At 54.1% G+C, this 24,543-nt stretch overlaps 1 protein-coding gene across 1 annotated transcript in view; it reads right to left on the bottom strand.

Annotated features, from left to right (window-relative positions):
- LOC143692689 (uncharacterized) overlaps positions 1-24,543 on the bottom strand; it is a 365,642-nt gene that overhangs the window by 288,540 nt on the left and 52,559 nt on the right. Inside the window, 2 exon segments of the mRNA XM_077172932.1 lie at positions 13,189-13,348; positions 13,351-13,387. Coding sequence (XP_077029047.1) covers positions 13,189-13,348; positions 13,351-13,387 — 197 coding nt within the window.

Below are 24,543 nucleotides of genomic sequence, written 5' to 3'. Positions count from 1 at the left end.
TGTGCTGGAATTCAATGGCCTCCCCATCCCGCAGCAGCCCTGCATTTCCCTGCTGCAGCCTTGGTCTCCATCCCAGCCATGGAGGCTCTTTGGGCTCTGGAGTGTTGCTGCAGCCCCCAAGGGCAGCTGAGCTCTGCCTTTGGCACAGTCAGGCCTGGCCAGCGCAGGCCATGCTCAGCAATTGCTTGTGTGTGCCTGGCCTTGCTGTCAGCCCTGTGAGCGGCTGCGTGGCCCCTTTGTGGCCCTGTGCTGGCCCAGCCATGGTGGCCCAGCCCCTGTGCAGGCCCAGCCCAGGCCAGGAGCATTGCGGCTGGGAACGGCCCCTGTGCCGTGGTGCCCACAGCAGCCTTGGGGCTCTGTGCCCCATGGCCTCCCTGCTGGGCAGCCTCTGCCAGCTCCTGCAGAGCCCGTGGCACCTGTGGGGCTGCACAGACAGCCCTGCCCGGGCTCTGCTGGCCTCTGGGCCAGCAGAGAGGCAGCCAGGGCTGGCCATGGCCGGGAACAGGCCCTGAGCCCCGCAGGAGGATGGAGCTGGGCCACAGCCAAACTCAGCCCAGGCCAAAGCTGGGCTCAGCAGCCAGGGCTGCCAACGCATGGGCACAGAGGCTGGAGCTGACAAATGTCCTGGGCCTCCTCCCTGCTCTGTCCATGCCACCAAGGGCACAGAGCAGCCTCCTCTCTGGGCCACTTGCCTGTTTGCAATGCCTTGCACAGGCGCTGGCCCTGCCCCACAAGGCCTGGCCTGAGTCCTGCCCCTGCACGCTCAGCCAGGCTGAGATGGACACTGATGGTTTCTGGGCCAGGCTCTCGGAGCCCAGCCCAGCTCCCTGCAAGCTCTGCCAGCTGCCCTGAGCTCTGGGCAGCACCAAGGGCCTCTCTGAGCCCAGCCCAGCCCAGCCGGCTCTGGCCCCACAGCTCTGCTCAGGCCAGGCTGCTCTGGGCACTGGCCCCACGGCCTCAGCCCCTGCCAAGGCCACAGCAGCAGCTGCAGCTGCCACAGGACTCAGCCCCAGCCATGGGGGAAGGTGCTTGGCCAAGGCCAAAGGAGGCTCCCTGGCTGCCCTGCTCCCCTCGGCCTGAGGTGCTGAGAGCTCTGCAGCCCCTGCTGCCATCCCATCTGCCCAGGGCAGCACAAGAGCCCCGGCCTTGGGGCCCTCAAGAGCTGCTCCTGCTCCAGGCCCAGGGCCCATGCCAAAGCTGGGGCAGCAGCCACAAAGCTGTGCCCATTTCTGTTCATTGCTGCTCTCATGGGGATGGATCTGCAGCCACTTGGAGGTTGCTGAAGAATTTTCCTACTCCAGAGGCCTTGTCTTTCTTGAGCTCTTCAGTTCAGGAATTCACTGAAAAAGGAAGCTCATAAACATTTGTTCAAAACACCTTAAGAAGAAAAGCCCTTGGGAAAAATTTAGGTTTTCAATTCTTCTGTGGCTAATTAGTCAGATTTCAGAAATATATTCGAGGTGAAATAAAATATTGAAAACAATGCAGAGAGAACTGTTCTGTCCTTTTACCTTCTCCGGTTTATGGATTGATATCAGCAATGTCCAGTTGATATTTATCCCTAGCACCTCCTCATGAAGTTTGAACAGGTATGAAAATCCAGACTGGTATGAAAATCCAGACCCTTCATGGCTTACAATCAATCAGACTTTGTCCCTACCCCCACACCACCATTTCCCTCATCCAATCATCCAATCCCTGCCACTCAGAGCAGCTCAGAAATGGAGTCACATTCAGGGTTGTCCCCACGGCTCAGGGTTGGGGCCTGGTCGGTTCAATCTCTTTATTGCTGACACTGCATTTAGGAAGGGCAGACTTTGGCCTATTTAGGATGCTGATTTGGGGAGTACCGAATCAGGTACTGATTCTTTTAAGGGAAACAGCCATTACAAAAAAGGGGTCAAGGAAGGATGGACATATTTCAAGAAAGTAATCTTAAGGGGGAAGGAACAGTCGGTCCCAGTGTGGCAAATGATGAGCTGGTGAGGAAAATGACTGTCCTGGCTCCACATGGAGCTTTTGTGGGAACTCAGAGGATAAAAGGACCATTAACTCAGAAGGTGTTTAAATGTAGTTAGGTTATACAGAAAAAAAAGTTGAGAGGTGAAAGCTGAATTAGAAATTAACCTGGCAGCATCTGTAAAAAAAAGTTAAGTAGTTTTTATATAAAATTTAATAGCAAAAAGGAGGGAGAAGGAGAACCTCTACTCTTTATTGGATAAAGGGGAGAAAATTGTAACTAAAGACAAGGAAATGGCTGAGCTACTTAACACCTTGTTTGTCTCAATTTTCAATATTAGGACAGGTTGTCCTCAGGACAAGCGTTCTCCTGAGCTGGTAGATGGGCACAGGGAGCAGAACAGTCCCCTGGAATCCAGGAGGAAGCAGCTGGGGACCTGCTGAGACACTCAGATGCTCACAGGTGTATGGGATCAGATGGGATCCATCCTAGGGGGATGAGGGACCTGGTGGATGAGCTCTCCAAGCTGCTCTCCATCATTTACCATCAGTCCTGGCTCAGCAGGGAGGGCCCAGAGCACTGGAGGTGCCAGTGTGAGGCCATCCCCAGGAAGGGCTGGAAGGCGGATCTGGGGAACTCCAGGCCTGTCAGCCTAACCTGGGTGCCTGGCAAGGTTATGGAACAGATCACCTTGAGTGCCATCACAGGGCACCCACAGGATGGCCCAGGGATCAGAGCCAGCATGCATTTCAAAAACTGCATTGATGATCTGGATGAGGGGATAGAGTCCATCATCGTCAGCAAATTAGCAGATGATACCAAGCTGGACAGGCTGGATCCAGGGCCCAAATCCAACAAGGTGAGGTTGAACAAGTCCCAGTGCCGGGTCCTGCACTTTGGCCACAATAACACCTGCAGCACTACAGGCTGGGGACAGAGTGGCTGGAGAGCAGCCAGGCAGAAAGGGACCTGCAGGGACTGATGGACAGCAGGCTGGACATGAGGCAGCAGTGTGCCCAGGTGGCCAAGAAGGCCAATGGCTCTGGGCCTGGCTCAGGAATGGTGTGGCCAGCAGGAGCAGAGCAGGGATTCTTCCCCTGTGCTCAGCACTGGTTGGCCAGCACCTCGAGTGCTGTGTCCAGTTCTGGGCCCCGCAATTTAGGAAGGACTTGGAGGGGCTGGAGCATGTCCAGAGAAGGGCAACAAGGCTGGGGAGGGATCTGGAACACAAGTCCTGTGAGGAGCGGCTGAGGGAGCTGGGGTTGTTTATCCTGGAGAAGAGGAGGCTCAGGAGAGACAAGGCAGCGCCAGGGCACAGGTTGGACTTGATGATCTCCAAGGCCTTTTCCAAACTTCCTAATTCTGGGATTCCCTGAAACCACCCTTGGAGCAGCTGCAGGATGAGCCCTGGGCCTCCTCTTCAGCAGCTCCAGCAGCCCAGGTCCCTCAGCTTCTCCTGGCAGCCCCAAAGCCCATCCTGTCAGTCCTGCAGAGCCTCTGCAGCTCCTCCTCATTGCCCAGAACAGGGAGCCCCAGAGGCAGACACAGCAGCCCAGATGTGCCCCCCTGGCCTGGGGTGCCTCTGGCAAGGGAGCAGCAGCAGGCACTGCAGGAGCCTGCAGACAATTCCTGCAGCACTTGTAGGATGATCCTGCTGCCCAAGGGACATTCCCATGAGGCCAAGTCAGGAACTGCAATGGGGAGTGGGGCCAGAGAGGAAAAGGCAAACAGGGATGGGCTGTTTGCAGGGCAGGGAACAGGGCTGGGCAACATGAAGAAATCTGTAGCAGCAATAGTAAAGAAGTCAAAGAAGCAAAGGAAATGCTAAGGGCAGTTTGGGGGTGGCTGCCAGGCAGCCCTGGCTCTGAGCAACAGCGTCTGCAGTGGCACAGGAAACTCCCAGCTGATGGGAACAAACTTTCTGGCTGAGTGCAGAGGCCAGGACAAAGCTGAGTGGTTTCCCTGGTGTCCCGCAGGCCTTGCTGGCCCCAGGGGCTGATGGCATTTGTGCTCCCTCAGGTTCATGTCCCCACAGCAACAGCATGGGGGTGCTGGCCCTGCTGTGTGCAATGCAAACAGGGGCTGCTGAGGCAGTGCTGCCGTGTCTGTGCCTGCAAGGATGGGGCACCTGTGTGAGCTGGGGGAGAGGCCAGGGCTGCAGAGGGGGGATGTTGTTGGCAGCTGCATGAGGACGCTCTGGGATGCTGCCCTGGGCTGTGCAGCGCACTGGGCATGGATCAGCCCCTGCTCTGCTGCTCCTTCCCGTCTGCCCCAGGGCCCTTGCAGAGCCCCAGCCATGCTGTTTGCCCCCAGCCTGCCCACGGCCAGCCTGGGGCTGCTGACGGGGGTTTCTGTGCTGAGCATTGGCCTGGCCGTGTTCTTGAGAGAGCCTGGGCAAGGAGCCTGGAGCCCCCAGGGCCTGGCCTGAGGCGTCAGCGCTGCCCCAGCAGTGCCCATGGCCTGTCCCTGCTGCAGCCCCGGCACTGCCACCCCCAGGGCTGTGCCCAGCCCCGAGAGCACTCAGGCCCTGCAGCAACACCAGGGCCACCAGGGCAGCGGGGCAGGGCCACGGCAGCAGCACTGGCAACACCAAGTGCTGCTGCTGCTGCTGCTGGGCACAGCTGCTGGGCCAGCCCTGATCTGCCCCAGCTCTGCACACAGACATTGCTGCTGCAGCTCCAGAGAAGGGAACACAGGGGCATCTCTGCTGAAAACTCTGCTGGGAGATCCTTTAGTTCCTTTAAAGCCATTGAGAGTGCAGCCCCTCATTGACACAGTCTGTGGCCAAGGGAAGTTGGAGAGAAACAAAATGAAAAATGGCACAAACAATGACATATATGTGTGGACGATATTGAAAAAAGTAAAACAAAGAAAAAGAACCTCCACTGTGGAACCAACAAGAAGTATCAAAGATGACTTTTATTACAAGTGGTTTAGATAAATTGGCCAGCAGTTTAATGTTTCTGAAAGCTTGCAGTCATCAGTGTCCACACTGCAGCCTTGAGCTCCTGGTTCCTCAGGCTGTAGATGAGGGGGTTCAGGGCTGGAGGCACCACCGAGTACAGAACTGACAGGGCCAGATCCAGGGATGGAGAGGACATGGAGGGGGGCTTCAGGTGGGAAAACACTGCAGTGCTGATGAACAGGGAGACCACGACCAGGTGAGGGAGGCAGGTGGAAAAGGCTTTGTGCCGTCCCTGCTCAGAGGGGATCCTCAGCACAGCCCTGAAGATCTGCACATAGGAGAAAACAATGAACACAGAAAAGCCAAATGCTAAACAGGCACTAACTGCAATGAGCCCAAGTTCCTTGAGGTGGGATTTGGAGCAGGAGAGTTTGAGGATCTGTGGGATTTCACAGAAGAACTGGCCCAGGGCATTGCCATGGCACAGGGGCAGGGAAAATGTATTGGCCGTGTGCATGAGAGCATTGAGAAAGGCACTGGCCCAGGCAGCTGCTGCCATGTGGGCACAAGCTCTGCTGCCCAGGAGGGTCCCGTAGTGCAGGGGTTTGCAGATGGACACGTAGCGGTCATAGCACATCACGGGCAGGAGGGAAAACTCTGCTGAGAGGTAGAACAGATAGAAGAAGAGCTGAGCAGCACATGCTGTGTAGGAGATGTTGCTGGTGTCCCAGAGGGAATTGTGCATGGCTTTGGGGACAGTGGTGCAGATGGAGCCCAGGTCAGCGAGGGCCAGGTTGAGCAGGAAGAAGAACATGGGCGTGTGCAGGTGGTGGCCGCAGGCTACGGCGCTGATGATGAGGCCGTTGCCCAGGAGGGCAGCCAGGGAGATGCCCAGCAAGAGGCAGAAGTGCAGGAGCTGCAGCTGCCACGTGTCTGCCAATGCCAGCAGGAGGAAGTGCCTGATGCAGCTGCTGTTGGACATTTGCTGGGGCTGCACATGGATGAAAGGACAGAGAAGATTTAGACGAGATCCTCGTAACCAAAATCAAAGCCATTCCCCATACACCCTCCTCTGTAACACACAGACATGGTCTTTAGTGTTTCAGAGTTCTGAAGTTTTCTTGATAAGCTCCCCCCATGTGTCTGCCGGTAGTTTTGGATATCAAACCTTCAGCATTTCTGCTGCCCTCAGGGAGAAGAGTGATTTCCCTGGGGCAAGATGATGAGTGGAGACGGAGGGGAGATGGTCTGTTATTCTGACCTGTTCAGAATTTCTCTGGGCTTTAACCTTTCTCAGGTGGAGGGTGATCACCTTCCCATGCTTCCCCTAAAATGTCACCAGGTACTCCTGAGAACAAATGGATCCACCAGAGCCCAGCTCCACATTTGTAGCCAAGGACTCACGTTGCTCATTTCACCAACCCAGCAGCATTTTCAGTGTCACAACACCTCTGCCTTTCCCCATTAATCTCATAACACAGAGATGCTCTGGGACAGGTTTGCACCCTGGATTGAAGCTCCCATCTTGGACTGAAATCTCATGGAGACTTCCAAGTGTCCTTCTGATGGCATTGGATTGTGGGAGATGCAGCTCCTTCCCTGGCTGCACTGACAGCATTGCCCAGAGCCGGGCCCTGGGGACAGCGTCACCCTGAGCCAGCTGTGCCCCCTGCCAGAGCCCTCAGGGCCGGGCAGCTGCTCCCAGCCCTGTGCTCTGCAGAGGGAACTGGGCCCGGGGCTGCAGAGCTGCCCCACGGCTCTGCTGCAGCTCTGCCTGCACAGGAGGGGCTGCACGCCTTGGAGCCCGGCCCTGAGGGCAGAGGCTTGGCTGGGGCACAGGAGGGAGGGGGCTTGTTCAGAGGGAGGGGCTGCACTGCAGGGGCTCCTGTGGGCATCTCTAAACTCTCCCTGCCACAGCATTGCTGGGCTTTGTTTTCTCTCATTGCCTGATCTTCTCTCTGCTTCCTGCAGATTTCCCTCCTGCAGGTATTTCCCTGTGCCTGATCTCTCCCTGCCAGCACCCACAGACCCCAAATCTCTGTGCACTCTCCTTGGCCCCACAGAACCCTGCCTGTTTGCAGGGCACTGGCTGGGAGCAGGTTCTGTTTGCAGCTTGGAGAAAGGACAGCTCAGACTGAGCCTGATGGCTCCAGCAAAGGTGATGCTGGTGCTTTCCATGGGCAGAGTGGCTGAAAGCACATTAGGGATCTCCTGTGAACCTATTGATCACTAAAAGTAACAGTTCAGATGTCTTGGGAACTTTTAAAATTTCATAAATAATAATTCATAAGCAAAATTTACCAGGTCAGATATTATAGGCAATTGTCAAAATTTATAATCATCCTTTAATATTTATCACCACCTCCCTACCATTCCTCAATAGTAGGAAACTGAATACAAAGTCTTAAGAAATTTCTTATATTTTATCAAAATCCTAGTCTTGGAAATATTCTATGACTGATCAGAACCCCTCAGCATGTCAGAGCTTCATGAGCATTTCACCTCCCCTGCACCAGAAATACCCAGAGATGTACTCACAGGCTCTGCAGGCATTGGGATGTTCCAGCTTGAGGAGATGGCTCCAGGAGCTGCAGCTGCACTGTCCTGCAGCCAGAGGTTCCTGTGCCAAGGGCTGGCAGTGATTGTGCCCCAGGCACTTCTCAGCCCCTTCCCAGCCCTGACTGATTGAAGCTCTCTGTGCCTCTGGGCTGTGCCCGGGCTGGCTGCAGGCAGTGCCCCAGCCCTGCTGGGCTGGCACAAGAGCTGCTCATCCAGAGAAATGTGCTTTTGAAGCTCTTCTTGGTGAGCAGGAGCTGACTCTGGGCCAGGAGCCCAGCCCAGCTCAGCAGCACAGACACAGCACAAGGACTTTAATCAGCCTCTGGGCCTTTGTGCTCAGGCCCTGAACATCAGTCCCTGAGAGGGAGATGAAGAAACCTCTCCAGTATTCCAAGGCAGAATCCAACTCCAAACTTTCTTGGACTTTTAATGGGTCCCAGAGAGGGACACGACTGAGCAAGTGTCCCCAGGCCCCAGGCAGAGCAGAGAACTGCAGGCAGTGATGACAGGTGGGGACAAAGAGAAGCCAAGTCTTGGTGCCCTGGGGCACAGCAGGGTCTGTGCCAGCAAGGGCTGGGAGGAGACACCTTGTGCTGAGGCCCTGGGGCCTCCTGGCACAGCCCCAGCCAGGCTGGGCACTGTCAGCCCCTTGTGCTGCCCTCAGCATCCCCCCCTAGCCCACATCCCAGTGGCCTCAAGGATCTGCTGCAAGGAGTCCCTGGGGAGCCTTGCTCAGCAATGGCCCTGGGGGCTCCTTCATGCTCCCTGCAGGGACTGCAGGTTTTTCAAAGGACTTTGGGTTTGGCTTTGGCCTTGGAGTCTCTGAGAGCTTTGTGCAATCCTGGCCTCCAATTATCTGCTGTAATTAGTCCCTGGAGAGGCTTTGTCAGTAACAACACTCAGTGGGGCTCATTAATACTTCAGGGTACTTCAGTTATTTAAGGTACTTGGTGTTTCCCTTTTGATACAGACTCTGTGAGAGGTTTGTGCAATCATGGCTCCAATTATCTGCTTTAATGAGTCCCTGGAGAGCTTTGTACTGACACTAAGTGGTGCTCAGTATTGCTTGGAGATACTCACATTTTTTAAGGTAGTTTGGAATTTTCTGTCCACACTGAGACTCTGAGAGGTTTTTGGTCAATCCTGGCCTCCAATTCTCTCCTCCAAGGAGTCCATGAGGAGCCTGTGTTGGGATGGACCTCACTGAGACCCATTCATGCTTTGAGACACTTTGGGTGTTTCTTCTGACTTTGACTCCTGGAAAGGTTTGTGCAATCTCCTCTCAGGCCCTGAGGTTCCAGGGCTCAGCTCCAAATGCACCACAGGGCTCATTAGGATGCAGCAAGTCCTGACAAACCATGGCTCTGCCTTGATTTCCCTCTGCTCTTATGCAGTTTATCAGGAATGTATCTGGAGTGATTTTGGTTTGCTAATTTGAGATTTCTCAGCCAATGCATCTATTAGTGCAGTGGGATCAGTGTTGGCTAATTACCATTGCACTCACTGGAATATATTTACTCATTTCCTGCTGTGAGAAAGGATTAGGAGAAAGGGAAAGTAGGCTCAAAATTTTAAAGGGGTATATAGAAATGCTTATTACCAGTAAATAGAAGAAAGAGTAATAAGAATATGAACACTTCTCCTCTCCCTACAACCTTTTCTTTCTTACTGACAATGCAAGGAGACAAAACCTGAAAGTTTCAGTCAGTTTACACCATCTAGAACATTCTTTCTTCAGTTCACTTAGGGAGAGGAGTCCCTCTTTCATGCTATGGGGACTTCTCCATAAGAAAAAAGTTCTCTTGTGGCTCTCAATTCCCACGAAGAGCAGGTGCCCAGAAAATCTGCAAGTGTGAAGTCCCTTCCATTTTTCATAGCTTTTCCCACAGCTGTTTTCATGGGCCATGTCAACTTATGGGGTATGAGTTTAAAGATGAGCTGTTCAAGAGCAAAGATTCTCTTCACCTATTTCTGAAATCATCTTCATCTCTGAGAACAGAGATCTTCTTCTTCTCTCCCTGAGGGCACAGGGTCTCACCACTCTTCTCTCTTTCTCTGATCAAACTTCTCATGGGATCACAGCTACTTCAACATTTGCTTACTTTACTATGGAGGCCTTTGCTGAACAAGTCATCTCCCCATATTTTCAATTAGTTCTAGGGAAAAAGAGAGTCTGATATATTAATTACATCCTTCTCCATTGCTTTACAGGAGGATTTCAGCCCCAAGATCAAGGCATCTTCTCATCCCTCCCATCTGGGACTCAACTTTCCCTTCACTGACCTGGGTGTCTTCATGTTGCTCCTCTCTGTGCCTGCACTTTGTCCTTTTCTCTCACTGGAGGGAGGATGGAAGCACTGAAAGAGTTCATATCTCACCCAGGGCCTGCAGATGGTTCCGTGCCCCCGGCCGGGCTCGGTGCTTGCGGCCGGAGCTGTTTTATGATGGAGGTTTCTGCAGCGGCTGCGCTGGGGCTGTGTCAGGATGGGCCGCGCTGGGGCAGGGCCAGGATCTCAGCAGCCAGGCCAGAGCACAGCAGCAGCACAGCCGGGGGCCGATGGCTTCTCCTGCCCCTGCCCGGGGCTTGCGGCTGAAGCCCAAGGGTGGCAGAATCTTGGCCGAGCCGGCCCGGCCCGGGGCTGCTCCTGGGGCCCGGCGGATCCTGGCTGGGCCCGGGCTGGCGGCGGGGCAGGGCTCAGCAGGGCCCAGATGTTCCCAACTGCAGCCATGGCCCGGCCCGGCCTCGGCCCCGCAGCCTCCCCTGCCCTGCCCGGCAGCCGATGGGGCCTGGCGGGGTCCCTGGGAAGGGGCCCGGCCCCACGGCAGGAGCCGCCCGGCCCGGCCTGGCTGAGACGGGGCCGGGTCAGCCTTGTTACCTCTGTGCCAGCCAGAAGGGAAAGAGACCCTCCCAGGCTTTCCCATCTTTAACATGTGTCTTCACAGAGGTGTGTACAGTTTCCTTAGTGGTTTAACAGATTGTCAGTTCTCAAAGCTAATTACTGATTGGTTTTTTAGTCAGACACGGATGAAACTGCTAGCAGCTTCTCTTCGAACATCACTTCCATGATGCCAAACCCTCACAACAGTACAGAGCACAGAGTTCCTTTGTCCATAGGTAGTGCTCATGTGCCCAAGGCCTCAAAACCCCTACTTGGGAGATCTCTGTGCCCTCTCCAAGGTGTTTTCAAATTAAAATATTCAGCTCAGAGTCTAAGAAAATCACCAGAGGACAGGGCCAACCTGTCCTGTCTGTCCTGGCTACTTTTGTCTGGGATCAGTCCTTGGATATACAGAATTTAGAGGCCAAATTCTAATTTTGGCCATGGTCCCTGGACCTGAAAGCCGGTTCTTTTCCATAGGAAGGAAGGAACAGAGCCCCAGTGTTTCAGGGGCAGATGAGAAATGGCCACCAGAGGACAAGGCCAGCCAGAGCAAGCAGGATTTTGTTCTGAGTGATATCCTTGCATATAGGAATTGTTTTAGGGAGAGTTTCAATTTTGGCAATGGGCATCTGAAAAGGGGGGCGGTTCTTTCCCATAGCAAGAAAAGCACGGAGCCCCAGTTTTCCAGGAGCTGATGAGAGGCGGCCCTTGACATTGCAACATCAGCCAGACCTGTCAGGGGACCCCTGGGAAGCCAAACCAGCCAGGTCTGTTCCATGTTCCCTCAGTTCCATGGGGCCCCACAGTGTCCCAATGGTCCCTTGCTTCCCTGAGGCCCTGAGGAGTCATAATGCCCCCTTGGTGACACCAGGCCCTGAAGGGTCCCCATGGTCTCCATGGTTCCATCAGGCCCCACAGAGCCATAATGGTCTCTGGGTTCCATGAAGGCCCCACTGTGTCACCATGGCTCCTTGGTTCCATGGGCTCCAGTGGTGCCACAATGATCCCCTTGGTTCCATGAGGTCCCCACAGTGTCCCAGTGATCTCCATGGGAAGGGAAGAACCCAGCCCCAGTGTTGCAGGGGCTGCCACCAGAGGTCCAGGCCAGCCAGGCTTGATGGTACTGGCAGATTGTGCCTGGGAATAACCTTTGGATATCCAGAATTTTGGAGGTGGAATCCCAATTTCAGACATGGACACCTGGAGGATAAGGATGGTTGTTTTCCATTGGAAAGAAACCATGGAACACTGATTCAACAGTGACATTTGGGGATCTATGGGGAGCATTGGGGATCGTTTCTGGACCCAGTGACCCAACAGGAGCTCCTCTAATAAATGTTGCCTGAAGCTCCAACTGTGCCCATCACAGGAACCCCTGTGAGTGTCTGGGACATCCCAGCTGTCTGGCAGCCTGGGGACTCCTGGGATGTCACCGTGGAGCCCCCGTGAGTGCCTGTGACAGATGGGTGCCTTTGCAGCCCAAGGTGCCCTGGGATGTCACCATGGAATGGCTGTGACTGCCTCTGTCCCACAGGGCTCTTTACCATCCCCAGAAAGCCCTGGGAGGTCTCCATGGAGCCCCTGTCTCTGTGTGTGACATTCCAGCTCTGGAACAGCCTGGAGACTCTTGGAAAGATCCCATGGAACCCCTCTGAGGGCCTGTGACAAATCAGATCCTTAGCAGGCAACCATCACCAGCCCCCTGTTGCTATGGTGAGTTTCCATGGCAACCATCACCAGCCCCCTGTTGCTATGCTCAGTCCCTTGGCAGCTCCATGGAGACCCCATGCCAGGGGTGGTTGCCATGGACACCAGCTCAGGCCTGCAGCCAGAGCCCGTTGCCATGGCAACCATTGGCAGCCCCCATCCCCAGGCTGATGGGATCCCAGAAGCACAGAATTGGCTGAGCTGGGAGGGACCCATCACGATCCTCCAGTCCAACTGCTGGCCCTGCACAGGACACCCCAACAATGCCAGCCTGGGCCTGGCAGCACTGGCCAAACGCTGCTGCAGCTCAGAGAGCCCTGGAGCTGGGACCCTGCCCTGGGGAGCCTGGCCAGGGCCCCAGCAGCCTCTGGCCAAAAACCTTTTCCTGACATCCAACCGGAGCCTGCCCCGACTCAGCTGCAGCCGCTCCCTCCACTCCTGTCCCTGGGCACCAGAGGGAAGAGGTTCCCACGGCCCCAGCCAGGGACCCACTCCCAAGGCTGCTGCCATGGCCACCAGGGCTGCCACCAGCTGGGATGCTCGGTTTCCACGGGCTGGGCTTCAGCAATGGGATTCCCCAATTTCCTGCTCCCGCTAAAACCGCGCTGCCCTCGCTGCCCTCCCGCTTCCCATGGAAAGCACAAAAGGCAAAGATCCCGGGCTGGGATAAGAACAATTTATTGGGAACAGGAATGAGATAAAGAAGAAACAGGAACAGAAACAATATTGATAACAGAAGGGAAAAATAAAACTGTTTACAGGGCAAACTACAACACAACTCACAGGGTCTGCCTGGCTACAATATTTCTTGCCTGGAAAGGACACCCTTCTCCTCAGGGAGAGAGAGAGAGTCCCTTTCCTGTCCCTGGCAATGATCTGAGGTGGGACTGAATGTAATGACAGGGCCATGGCCAGACCCTCATGTTTTTGAATGCCACATCAGGTCATTGGCAAAGGGCAGGAAAAGGGACAGGTGTCTTCCCAGCATGGATCACAGGGAACATGGATCACCAGGGCTCTTTCCAATCTGGCTTCTCCCATGGGGGATGAAGCTGGAGTGGTGCATGAAGCTGTTCCTGCAATCGAGGCACTTGCAGGGCTTCATTTACTGGTGGCTCCGTTGGTGTCTTGTCAAATGAGAGCTTCTGGTGAAGCTCTTCCCACACTGGGGACACTCGTAGGGCCTCTCCCCAGTGTGGATGCGCTGGTGCCTGATGAGGGTGGAATTGTGCTTGAAGCTCTTCCCGCAGTCAGGGCAGTAGAAGGGCCTCTCATCTGTGTGAATCCGCTCATGCAGGAGGAGATTTGAGCTGGTCCGAAACCTCTTCCCACACGACGGCACTCGTAGGGTCTCTCCCCAGTGTGGATGAGCTGGTGCCTGATGAGGTGGGACTTGCGCTTGAAGCCCTTCCCGCAATCAGGGCAGTGGAAGGGCCTTTCTTCTGTGTGAATCTGCCGGTGCCTGGCGAGATCAGGGCTGGTGTGAAACCTCTTCTGGCACTCAGGACACTCGTAGGGACTCTCCCCAGTGTGGATGCAGTGGTGGGTCAAAAGGGTGGATCTGCAGCTGAAGCTCTTCCCACACTCCCCACACTCATAGGGCCATTCCCCAGTGTGGATCATCTGGTGGCTGATCAGGGTGCTGCTCTGCCTGAAGCTCTTCCCACACTCCAAGCACTTGTGGGGCTTCTCCCCATTGTGAAGCTGCTCATGGGCCACCAGCTCCGAGCTCTGGCTGAAGCTCTGTCCACCTTCCTGGCTCAGGGTGGGTCTTTCCTCCTCAGAGCACCCTGGGCTGGGTTTGGAGCCCCTCCTCCTGTGGGATCTCTGGGACTTGTCCTCCACGTTGGAATTCTGCACTGTGGAGCCACTCAAAATGGCCTCTTCCATGAGGTTCTGCCACAGGGATTTGCCCTCCCTGGTCTCCATCCTCAGCTCCTTTTCGGTGGGAGGAGGGACAAGGAGAGGATGGGATTTGCCTCCGTGCCAGAGGGAAGGGGAAGGAGATCCCCCCAGTGCATCCCCAGCAGGATGGGGTTGGCAGCAGGGTTGTCCTGCAGCCGGGGGCTGTGCTGGGCTGGGAGATGGAGCAGGAGAGAGGGGGAAAAGGGCATTGACTTCCTCCTCACCTGCCTGGGGCTCCTGGGGCACCTTCTTCTTCCTCACAGCCTCCTCCTCCATCTGGCCAAGTTTAAGGGATGGAAAATCCTGTTTTGAGAAGAAAACAAGGGATAAGTACATTGAATTTTGTACTTGTTTGAAGGCAAACCTGGGGAGGGTCTAAACCAGGATTACAATTTAATAAGAAAATGAAGATCAAGGCAATGATGCAGAAACACTGCCTTAAACTGACAGAGTCAGGATATAACCTGACACCCTGCTGGTCAGGCTGGTGGCAGCAGTCCCATTAAATGGTGGCTGCAGTCCTGTTGGAGTGATGAACGTGATTCTGTCCGAGCAGTGATCCTGAGGAAGTGTCTGGTCTTCCTTTGAAGGTCCAGTGGTGGTTCTGGAGCTCTTGTCCTCTGGGAATCCAGTAGGCAAGCTGCTCCTGGTGTTGCAAGGCTCAGCTTATATCCAGATAGGAATGCTTGGTTCCTCCCCCTGGGCGGAGCATCCCACAATGGGAGGATGGAATTTTATCAGTCCTGCAGTGACACTCAATGGCCCATTCACAGAAGATATCTCCCCTGGAGGGCGTTATCAGGGCTGAGTCATGGAAGAGATCAAGAACACTGCCCCGCCTGTTGATAGCAGTTGATGAAGATGGGCATTGAAAACATGCATTTGGTTCCATCTTACATTGCAGCCTGAAACAGTGGGGGAATCCCTGCTCAGGGGGTGAACACCACCCCCCTTACCCAAACTGGCTCAGGTGTAAAACCCCCACCCCGGGAAGGCCACACACACATGGGACAATGTCACACTTGCCCTGCTCCAGGGCAAATGGCATCTCTCTAATATTTTCTTAACCAGATTGCAAAATTATTTTGGCACAGGGAGTTCAGGGCACTGTTCTTTGACCCCAGTTGCCTTTGATAACAGCATGGTTCCTTCCTCTGAGGAGGTTGTGGGTCTCTCTGGAGGAACTCTTGGAAACTTGGATGCAGCTTTGTCTGAGCGACCTATGGGAGAACTGATGAGGAAAATGGCTGTTGTGGGACTGGAGTGTAAAGAAAATACTTTGTTGTCCCTACTTGAAAAGTTTGGTAAAATCACTGGAGGAAATGGAGCAAATAATACCAGCAAGACTGACAAGGTTCATTCACCACATGGTGAGGAACACAAGGCTGCTAAAAGTCCCACAAGAAGCCCAGCTCAAGTAGCTAAATTCCCAAATAACTACTGAATTCCCAGGCTTGGGTTTTTTCCAAATGTGAGAATCATTATTCTCTTCATCCCTGTCACCTTTGTGACAGCTACACAGAGCTTTCCCTTCCTTTTAATAATATCTGTATTGGGCCGAATTTGCACTTTTCTTTAATTGTAACCTGCCAGCAGCTGAGCTGGAGCTGTGCAGGAACCAAGGAAACTTGGAATTGCCACAGAATTGCTTCTATTGTCAGCCGGTGCTGCGGCGGCCGTGGGGCAGAGGGGTGGGAAAGGGGGCTCCGGGGTGGCAGTGGAGGAAATGCCGGGCCCGGGGGCTGAGCACAGGGCTGAGCACACAGAGATGGTTTTGTTCTTGCTGAGCTCACACTGAACCAAGGCCTGTCCTGCCCCTCATTCGGCCACGCTGGGGAGGGGCTGAGGGTGTGGGGGAGCTTGGGAGGGGACACAGCCAGGACAGGAGATCCCAGCTGACCCCAGGGATAGCCCAGACCATAGGACATCATGATCAGTGCATGAAGTGTGGGGAACAAGGAGGAAGGGGGCACATTTGCAGTCAGGGTTTTGTCTCCCCAGGTAACACTTAGGCAGGATTGGGCCCTGTTTCGCCAGTAGGCAGAGCCTGCACCAAAGACACAGACACCAACTTAACTTAAGGAACAGTGTAATTTAGATAATGCAAATTTGGAAAAAATTACAAAAATATTAGGTAGGCAAAGCAAATAATCATTAGTCAATAATTCCAAAAGAGAAGATGTTGAAATGAGTATCACACAACTGTCCATTTCTGGCTGCAGGCTCTGGAGATTCTATCTCTGCCTTCAATCAGGGTTGCATTCCCTAAAGAATCCTGGTACCAAATCCTGCTTTCCAAGGCTGGAACAGTGTCTCAGGTTTAGCTGGGTGTGTATTCAATTACCCTCTGTTAAAGCTGGGGCAATTATCATCTGTTAATTGAACAGTTTACTTTATCTCTTCCGCAAGGAATCCTCCCTCCAGGGAGATATCTTCTGTTAATGGGCCATTGAGTGTCACTGATAAAAATTCCATCATCCCATTGTGAGAAGCTCTGCCCAGAGGGAGGAGCCAAGCATTCCTACCGGGATATAATCTGAGAATGTGAACAACAGAGTCAGCCTTCTCCCACAGGATTCCCAGAAGAGCAGCTTTCAGCTCCACTGGATCCCAGAGGAAGATCAGACCAATCGACGCCACAACTGGACCTTCAGAGGAACACTCCACCCTTCTACAGGATCACTGCTCCAACAAAACCACACCTGTCACTGCAGGAGCACTGCAGCCACCATTTAACAGGAGTGCTACCAACACTCTGACCCACAGGGTGTCAGGTTGTATTCTTACTCTGTAAGTAGTTTTTAGTACTACTGCATTTGTATTTTTAATTTTCCTTCTGAAGAACTGTTATTCCTATTCCCATAGATTTGCTTGACAGCCTCTTGTTTTGAAAATTATAATTCCAAGTGAAGGGATTAACATTTTCCATTTCAAGGGAGTCTCCTGCCTTCCTTAGCAGACACCTGTCTTTTAAAACTGACACAATGCCCTGGGACAGCCAGGCAGGTGAGGAGGAAGTCAGTGCCTCTTTCCCCCTCTCTCCTGCTCCATCTCCCAGCCCAGCACAGCCCCCGGCTGCAGGACAACCCTGCTGCCAACCCCGTCCTGCTGGGGATGCACTGGGGGGGATCTCCTTCCCCTTCCCTCTGGCACGGAGGCAAATCCCATCCTCTCCTTGTCCTTCCTCCCCCAGGGAAGAAGCTGAGGATGGAGACCAGGGAGGAGAAATCCCCAAAGCAAAACATCGTGGAAGAGGCCATTTTGAGTGGCTCCACGGTGCAGAATTCCAATGTAGAGGAAAGGCCCCAGAGATTGCACAGGAGGAGGGGCTGCAAACCCAGCCCAGTGTGCTCTGAGGAGTAAAGACCCACCCTGAGCCAGGAAGGTGGACAGAGCTCAGAGGTGGTGGTCCATGGGCAGCTTCACAATGGGGAGAAGCCCCACAAGTGCTTGGAGTGTGGGAAGAGCTTCAGGAAGAGTAACCACCTGATCCGCCACCAGATGATCCACACCGGGGAATGGCACTACGAGTGTGGGAATGTGGGAAGGGCTTCAGCTGCAGCTCTGCCCTCATCATCCACCAACGCATTCACACTGGGGAGAGGCCCTACGAGTGTCCTGAGTGTCAGAAGAGGTTTCACACCAGCTCCAGTCTCCTCTGCCACCAGCGATATCACACCGATGAGAGGCCCTTCCGCTGCCCTGACTGTGGGAAGGGCTTCAAGCACAACTCCACTGTCGTCACCCACCGGCACATCCACACTGGGGAGAGGCCCAGTGTCCCCAGTGTGGGAAGAGCTTCACCAGCAGCTCTCCCTTGACCAGACACCAACGGAGCCGCCAGTAAGGAAAGCCCTGCAAATGCCCCAGCTGCAGGAACAGCTTCATGCACCACTCCAGCTTCATCCCCCTTTAGAGGACCCGCATTGGGAAGAGTCCTGGGGATCCGTGTTGCCCATGATCCATGCTGGGAAGACACCTGTCCCTTTTCCTGCCCGTGGCATGATGTGTGTTTTAAGAACATGAGGGTCTGGCCATGGCCCTTTCATTACATTCACTCCCACCTCAGGCCATTGCCAGGGGCAGGAAAGGGACTCTCTCTCACTCTCTCTCTCCCTGAGGAGAAGGGTGTCCTTTCCAGACAGGGGAATTTGTGGCTGGGAAGAGACAGTCAGTTGTATTGTAGTTTTCCCTGTCAAAGTTTTATTTATCCCTTCTGTTATCAATATTGTTTCTGTTGATTTTTTCTTTATCTTGTTGCTGTTCCCAATAAATTGCTCTTATCCCAGCCCGGGATCTTTGCCTTTTGTGCTTTCCATGGGAGGTGGGAGGGCAGCGAGGGCAGCGCGGTTTTAGTGGTAGCAGGAAATTGGGGAATCCCATTCCTGAAGCCTGGCCCATGGAAACCAAGCATCCCAGCTGGTGCCAGCCCTGGTGTTCATGGCAACCACCCCTGGCATGGGGTCTCCATGGAGTTGCCAAGGGACTGAACACAGCAACAGGGGGCTGGTGATGGTCGCCATGGAAACTGAGCATAGCAACAGGGGGCTGGTGATGGTTGCCATGGAAACTGATCATAGCAACAGGGGGCTGGTGATGGTTGCCTGCTAAGGATCTGATTTGTCACAGGCCCTCAGAGGAGTTCCATGGGATCTTTCCAAGAGTCTCCAGGCTGTTCCAGAGCTGGAATGTCACACACAGAGACAGGGGCTCCATGGAGACCTCCCAGGGCTTTCTGGGGATGGTAAAGAGCCCTGTGGTCAAAGGCAGTCACAGCCATTCCATGGTGACATCCCAGGGCACGTTGGGCTGCAAAGGCACCGATCTGTCACAGGCACTCACGGGGGCTCCACGGTGACATCCCAGGAGTCCCCAGGCTGCCAAAGAGCCGGGATGTCCCAGACACTCACAGGGGTTCCTGTCATGGGCACAGTGGGAGCTTCAGGCAAAGTTTATTAGAGAAGCTCCTGTTGGGTCACAAGGTGCGGAAACGATTCCCAATAGTCCCCATAGATCCGCAAATGTCACCGTTGAGTCAGAGATGACACAGACTCAGATCAGAAGGCTAAGGGCTAAAAGCCACCCATTTTTTCAATCCTCTTCCTTTTGACCTTGGTTTTCTACAGGTGGATCTCATTGGTCATTTAATCAACACATTTCACATGATTGGCTGATAAAGACAACCCCCTTTGGTAAACAACTTTATGGAAAAAACAACCTATTACAGACACCACCTGTTGATAATTTACAATTCTTTCTCTCCAGCTTCCTAATGGTTCCAAATCTAATTAATGGGAAAACTCTCTTGCTTTCTGTGTCTCTGACCAGACTCTCATATCCACAGAAAAATATCCCCAAGGACCTCCAGGCTTTGTAATCTCCTTCTGTGAGAGGAGCCTTGGAGCAGCTGGCTCCAATCCCAGCCTCAGACTTTTACAGAGTTCATGGGTAAAGAATTATCAAGGTGAAATTTAACCTTTAGCATTTGTCCCACAGGATTAAGGATGACAAAGCATATATATTTATAAAAAATTTCTATTATCTCTTATGGTAACAATTAGACAAAATTATCTTATCTTAATCAGAAATATTGAGTCCAAGGTATAGGAGCTGTACCATATTATATTATATTATATTAATTTATAGAAAGCACTCAGAAGGGATTTCAAAGCAATTTTATTAAAGGAAAAGAAGCTGTTTTTAAGGAGAGATTGATGTCACTTCCACAGACCAATGACCATGGGCTCAGCCTGAAGAAGTGACCTTAAGGGGTGTCCCGACTGCAGGGAGGAATCTCCACACCCCCCAGGAAGGGAAATATCAGGAGATGCTGCCATTAAAATTTGAGATGGGGCTTTTCTAGTCTGAGGTGCTGCCCTGTCAGTCAGGTGTGCCCAGGCTGGGCCAGCTCAGCAGCTCTGCAGAAGCTCTCAGTGGTGTCACTTGGTTGTTCCTTACTCTGGGGATTTTCCAGCACTGTCACAGCTTCAGCTCCCTCTGAGGATGTTGAACTTTGGGATGGAGGAGTCAGGCTGGTTTCTGCATTATTCACCCCAAAAGCAGCATGACCCCCCCCTCCTTCATTTCCCACTGGGGCCTTTGCAAACAGGGCCTTGCTGGAGTTGTTGGAGGCCATTGCAGGCAGAGCCTCCTGCTCCAGCAGGAACTGCCTTTCCTGTGCCATCAGCAGGGCAGGTCCCGCTGCAGGAAAAGCCCCAGGCCAGCCCCAGCACAGGGAAAGCCTCGGGCACAAGGGCAGAGTGCCGTGCTGGGAGCTGTGCCAGGGAGAGCCTGAGGCACCAAAGGCACCTTGGCAGCAGCAGCTGCTTGCAGGCCATGGCCAGAAGCCTCCCTTGGCAGCCCGGCCTGGTGGCCACCACTGCAGAGCTGCTGCCTCAGGGCTCATTCCTGGCTGGCCTCTGAAAAGCCACTGCTGCTCCAGGAGCCTGACTGGGAAGCCGTTGGCCCCAGCACCTCAGGGAGAAGATATTAATGACAAAACTCTTCATGCCAGCAGAGCCAAGGCAGGGCCAGAGGAAAGGGCAGAGCCAGGCCCAGGGGCCAGGGCTGCCATGGTGATGGCTGTGAGGGCACTGCCCCTGCAGCAGCCTGGCTGCCCTCAGCAGACATTCTGGCCAGAAGCCTTGTGAGGACACCCAGCGCATCAGAGAACCCACACTAGGAATTCTGTCACTGGGGAGGGCAGGGGGTTTCACTGGGTCAGGTTGCACAAAGCTCCTGTTCTTGTACAATTCCTGGGATGGGGAATCCACTTCTCTGGAATAAATCTTGCAGTCTTTTGCCACTCTTATAATTCTAAAATTTTCCCCCTTTCTAACAAATGTAAATCCACCCTCATTCAGTTTAGAGATATTGACCCTTGTTTTGTCACGGCAAGATTTGGGAGAAAATACTTTTGATCAGTATTTTTCAATTTTCACAGACCTTGGAGAATACCCAAAAATCTCCCAAGATGGGATTTGGAGGCCTCCTCACAAAACCAGCAGGGAGAGGCTGAGGGCTCTGTGCTCAGTGGTGTGGAGACTGAGGACAGAAGAGGACTAGCCTGGGAGGGATAGAAGGGTGGTTCCAGAGAGTCTGGAGCTTTTCTTCATGGTGGGAATGAGCCTGAAGAAGACATAATAGCACCAAGGGCAGCTGGGGAGGCCCAGAGTGGACACCAGGAGAAAGGAATTTCCCTGCCAGGGCAGGGCTGTGGTGCAGCACGTCCCCCAGCAGGAGCCTGGAGCAGCCCCAGGCTTTGTGTGGGCAGGCTGGGGCAGGCAGGAGGCAGAGCTGTCAGCAAAGGAAGGGGCCAGCCAGGTGGGGCAGCCGGGGGATGCCCACAGCCTGCCGGGACAGAGGTGCAGGTTTGCTCAGCACCAGAGACACCTTTGCCTTGCTTGTCCCCAGCTGTCATCACTGCCACCAGTGTTCTGCTCTACCTGGAACCTGGGGACACTTTCTCAGTCCTGTCCCTCAGATGGATCTATTTAAAGTATGAGAAACTTCAGTGTTTCACTCTCTTTTTGAGTCCCTGAGAAGTTCTTTGAGCACACTCTGAGGGACTGAGTCTGATGCAAAAAGCACCAAAGCCCCAGAGGGTCATTAAAGTCCTTGTGCTGTGTCTGTGCTGCTGAGCTGGGCCGGGCTCCTGGCCCAGAGGCAGCTCCTGGCAAGGGCAGCAGGGCTACAGAGAGACAGCTCTGGCCAGGAGCAGCTCCTGTGCACAGCCCAGCAGGGCTGGGGCACTGCCAGGGCCCCTCAGGGACACCAGCAGGGCACAGACAGAGCTCCCAGGGGCTCAGCACTGGCAGGGGCTGTGGCATGTCCCAGAGGGGGCTGTGTCACAGCAGCTCCTCTGGGGCTGTGTCATGGAGGCACAGAGCAGCTGTGATGTCAGTAAGGGGCTGTTTGACAGCACAGAGTGGGCTGTGTGAGGGCACAGATTGGACTATGACATCATAGAGTTTGTTGTGTGAGGTCATTGAGAAGCTACAGCATCATAGAGGGAACTGTGTGACATCACAGAGTGGGCTGTGACATCATGGTGTGGTTGTTTGACATCAGAGAGCAGGCTGTGAGGTCAAAGTGTGTGCTGTGACATTCCAGAGTGTCATTATGACATCTCAGAGAGGGTTTTGTGACATCACTGAAGGGATTGTAACGTCACACAGCTGCCTGTGACATCATAGTGTGAGACCATAGAGCAGATCTTGCCATCATAGAGGGTGGCTCTGTGACATGAGGGAGTGGGTTGTGACATCACCAGGTGGCTGTGTAACATCATAGAGCAGGCTGTGACATCACAGAACAAACTGTGACATTGCAGCGTGACTCTTTGACATCAGTCTTCTGTGACATCACAGAGCAGCTGTGTAACATCACAGCTGACTGTATGACATCACAGGGGACTGTGTGACATCACAGATGGCTGTGTGACATCACAGATGGCTGTGTGACATCACAGGAGCTGTGTGAGGTCACTGGGGAGGTCACTCTGCCCCGGCCCCCCTCACAGTTCCCCCCAGAGCAGTCCAACCCTGCTCGTGCACAGCGGGGTCCCCTGTCCCCCCGGGTCCTCCCGCCCCCGGCGCCGCAGCCTCCCCCAGAGGATGTTCCACGAGATCGACCCCAGAGCCTGACACGGGGACGGGGGGCCAGGGCCCTGGGGGTGCCCCTGGGGGCAGGGACCCCCCAGCAGCATCCCCGTGTCCCCCAGTGCCAGAGCCTGGGCCAGGGCTCCTTCACCCTGCTACCAACGAGGCCTTGAGAGCGCTGAAAAAATCCCCAGCAAGGGAGCAGCAAAGACCAGATTTAACATTAAGCAACAGCAGCACAACGTTCCTTGGCAAGAGTCACTCTGCTCCTGACTGGACACTTCAGGCACACCAAGGAAACAAAGCAACAACAAAACCAAACAGAATCCAGGCAATCAAACCAGAAATGAACTGAGAACTGGCCCAGGAGAGCTCCAAGGGCTCCTTTTGGAGCGCTGTTTGCAGGGCCCCAAGAGAGGGGCTCCAGTCCCAGCAATGGTTCATCCTGGCCACACTTGGCACCAACAGCTTTCTTTGGCAGGGTGAGAACAGGGATGTTGTGCCACGGAGGGAGCAAAACCAGCTCCCAGGGCTGCTCCTACAGAAAGCAGGAGCTGGTTGGGCGGCAGCAGTGCCTGGAGCAGACAGTGTTTGTGATGAGCTGCAGAGGAGCTGAGCCCAGGGGCTGTTGGCCAAGGCCGAGCCCCAAGGAGCATTTCTCATCTGGCAGGGCGGCCTGAGAAGGGGAGGGGGGAATGCAGCAGCACAGGGCCCATGGAACCAAGGGACCATTGTGACCCTGTGGGGCCCTGTGAGACCAAGGGACCATTGTGACACTGAGGGGACTCATGGAATCATGGAGACCATTGTGACACTATGAGACCCCATGGAATAAGCAAAGCATTGTGACACTGTGAAGCCTCATGGAACCAGTGAGACCACTGTGACTGTGGCGTCCCCACAGAACCAAGAGGACCATTGTGATACTGTGGGGCCTCGTGAAGCCAAGAGGCCTTTGTGACACTGCAGAGCTGCATGGAACCAAAACTCCATGGTTACACAGAGGGGCCTTCTGTCATCAATGGTCCATTGTGACACTGTGGAGCCAAAGGAGACCATTGTGACATTGCAAACCCCCAGGGTCCCAAGGTCCATTGTGACATTGCAGGGCTCATGGAACAGAGGAGTCCTGTGACATTGTAGGGCCTGGGGAACCCCGGAGACCATTGTGACACTGCTGGACCGCATGGAATCAAGGTACCATTATGATACTGCAGGGCCCCATAAGACCAAGGGAACATGGAAATGGTCTGTCCCAGAGGCCACCTGACTGGTCCAGCTGACCTTGGCCTGTTGAGGGTCTCTTCTGCTAATGAAACCCTGGGGCTCTGTACTTGCCTTTCTATGGAAAAGAACTCTCCTTCTCCTCCAGGCACTCAGGTCCAGAATTAGGATTTCTCCTTCAAATTTCCTTATATCCAGAGATTGTTCCCACAGGAATATTTCCAGGACAAGTATGGCTGGCAATGGTTTTACAAGGGTCACCTCTCAGCTATCCCCAAAACACTGGGAAAGACTCTGTGCTTTCCTTCTTGTGGGAAAGAATTGTCCGGCTTCTCCAGGTGCCCATGGCTGATACTGGGCTTCCACCTAAAAAATTCCCTAAATCCAAAGACTCATTCCAGACAAAATCTGCCATTCCTGACAAGTCTGGCTGGCCTTGGCCTCGTGAGGCTCTCCAAACACTGGGGGTCCATACTTTCCTTCCTATGGAAAACAACTGTGCTTCTCAGCCAGGTGCCCATGGCCAGAAATGGGATTTCCACCTCCAACATTCCCTGTTGTGACAGACTGAAGGAGATTGTTGGCTCAAAACATTTATTGTGTGTGGGGGAGGAAGGGGCAGGTCCAGCCTTGCCCTGCCCTGGAAGCCCAGCCCTGCCCTGCCCTGGAACCCCAATCCCCCCAGAGCCTCTATCCCAGCCCAGCAGTGGCTGCCAGGCCCTGGCACAGCACAGGCAATGCTCCACAGCCACCTCTGCAGCCCCAGCCCAGCTCCTGAGGGACCAAATGAGCCCAAGCCCC

Source organism: Agelaius phoeniceus, assembly GCF_051311805.1.
Source record: "Agelaius phoeniceus isolate bAgePho1 chromosome W unlocalized genomic scaffold, bAgePho1.hap1 SUPER_W_unloc_2, whole genome shotgun sequence".
Taxonomy (NCBI): Eukaryota; Metazoa; Chordata; class Aves; order Passeriformes; family Icteridae; genus Agelaius; species Agelaius phoeniceus.
This window is presented reverse-complemented; position numbering and strand designations above follow the sequence as displayed.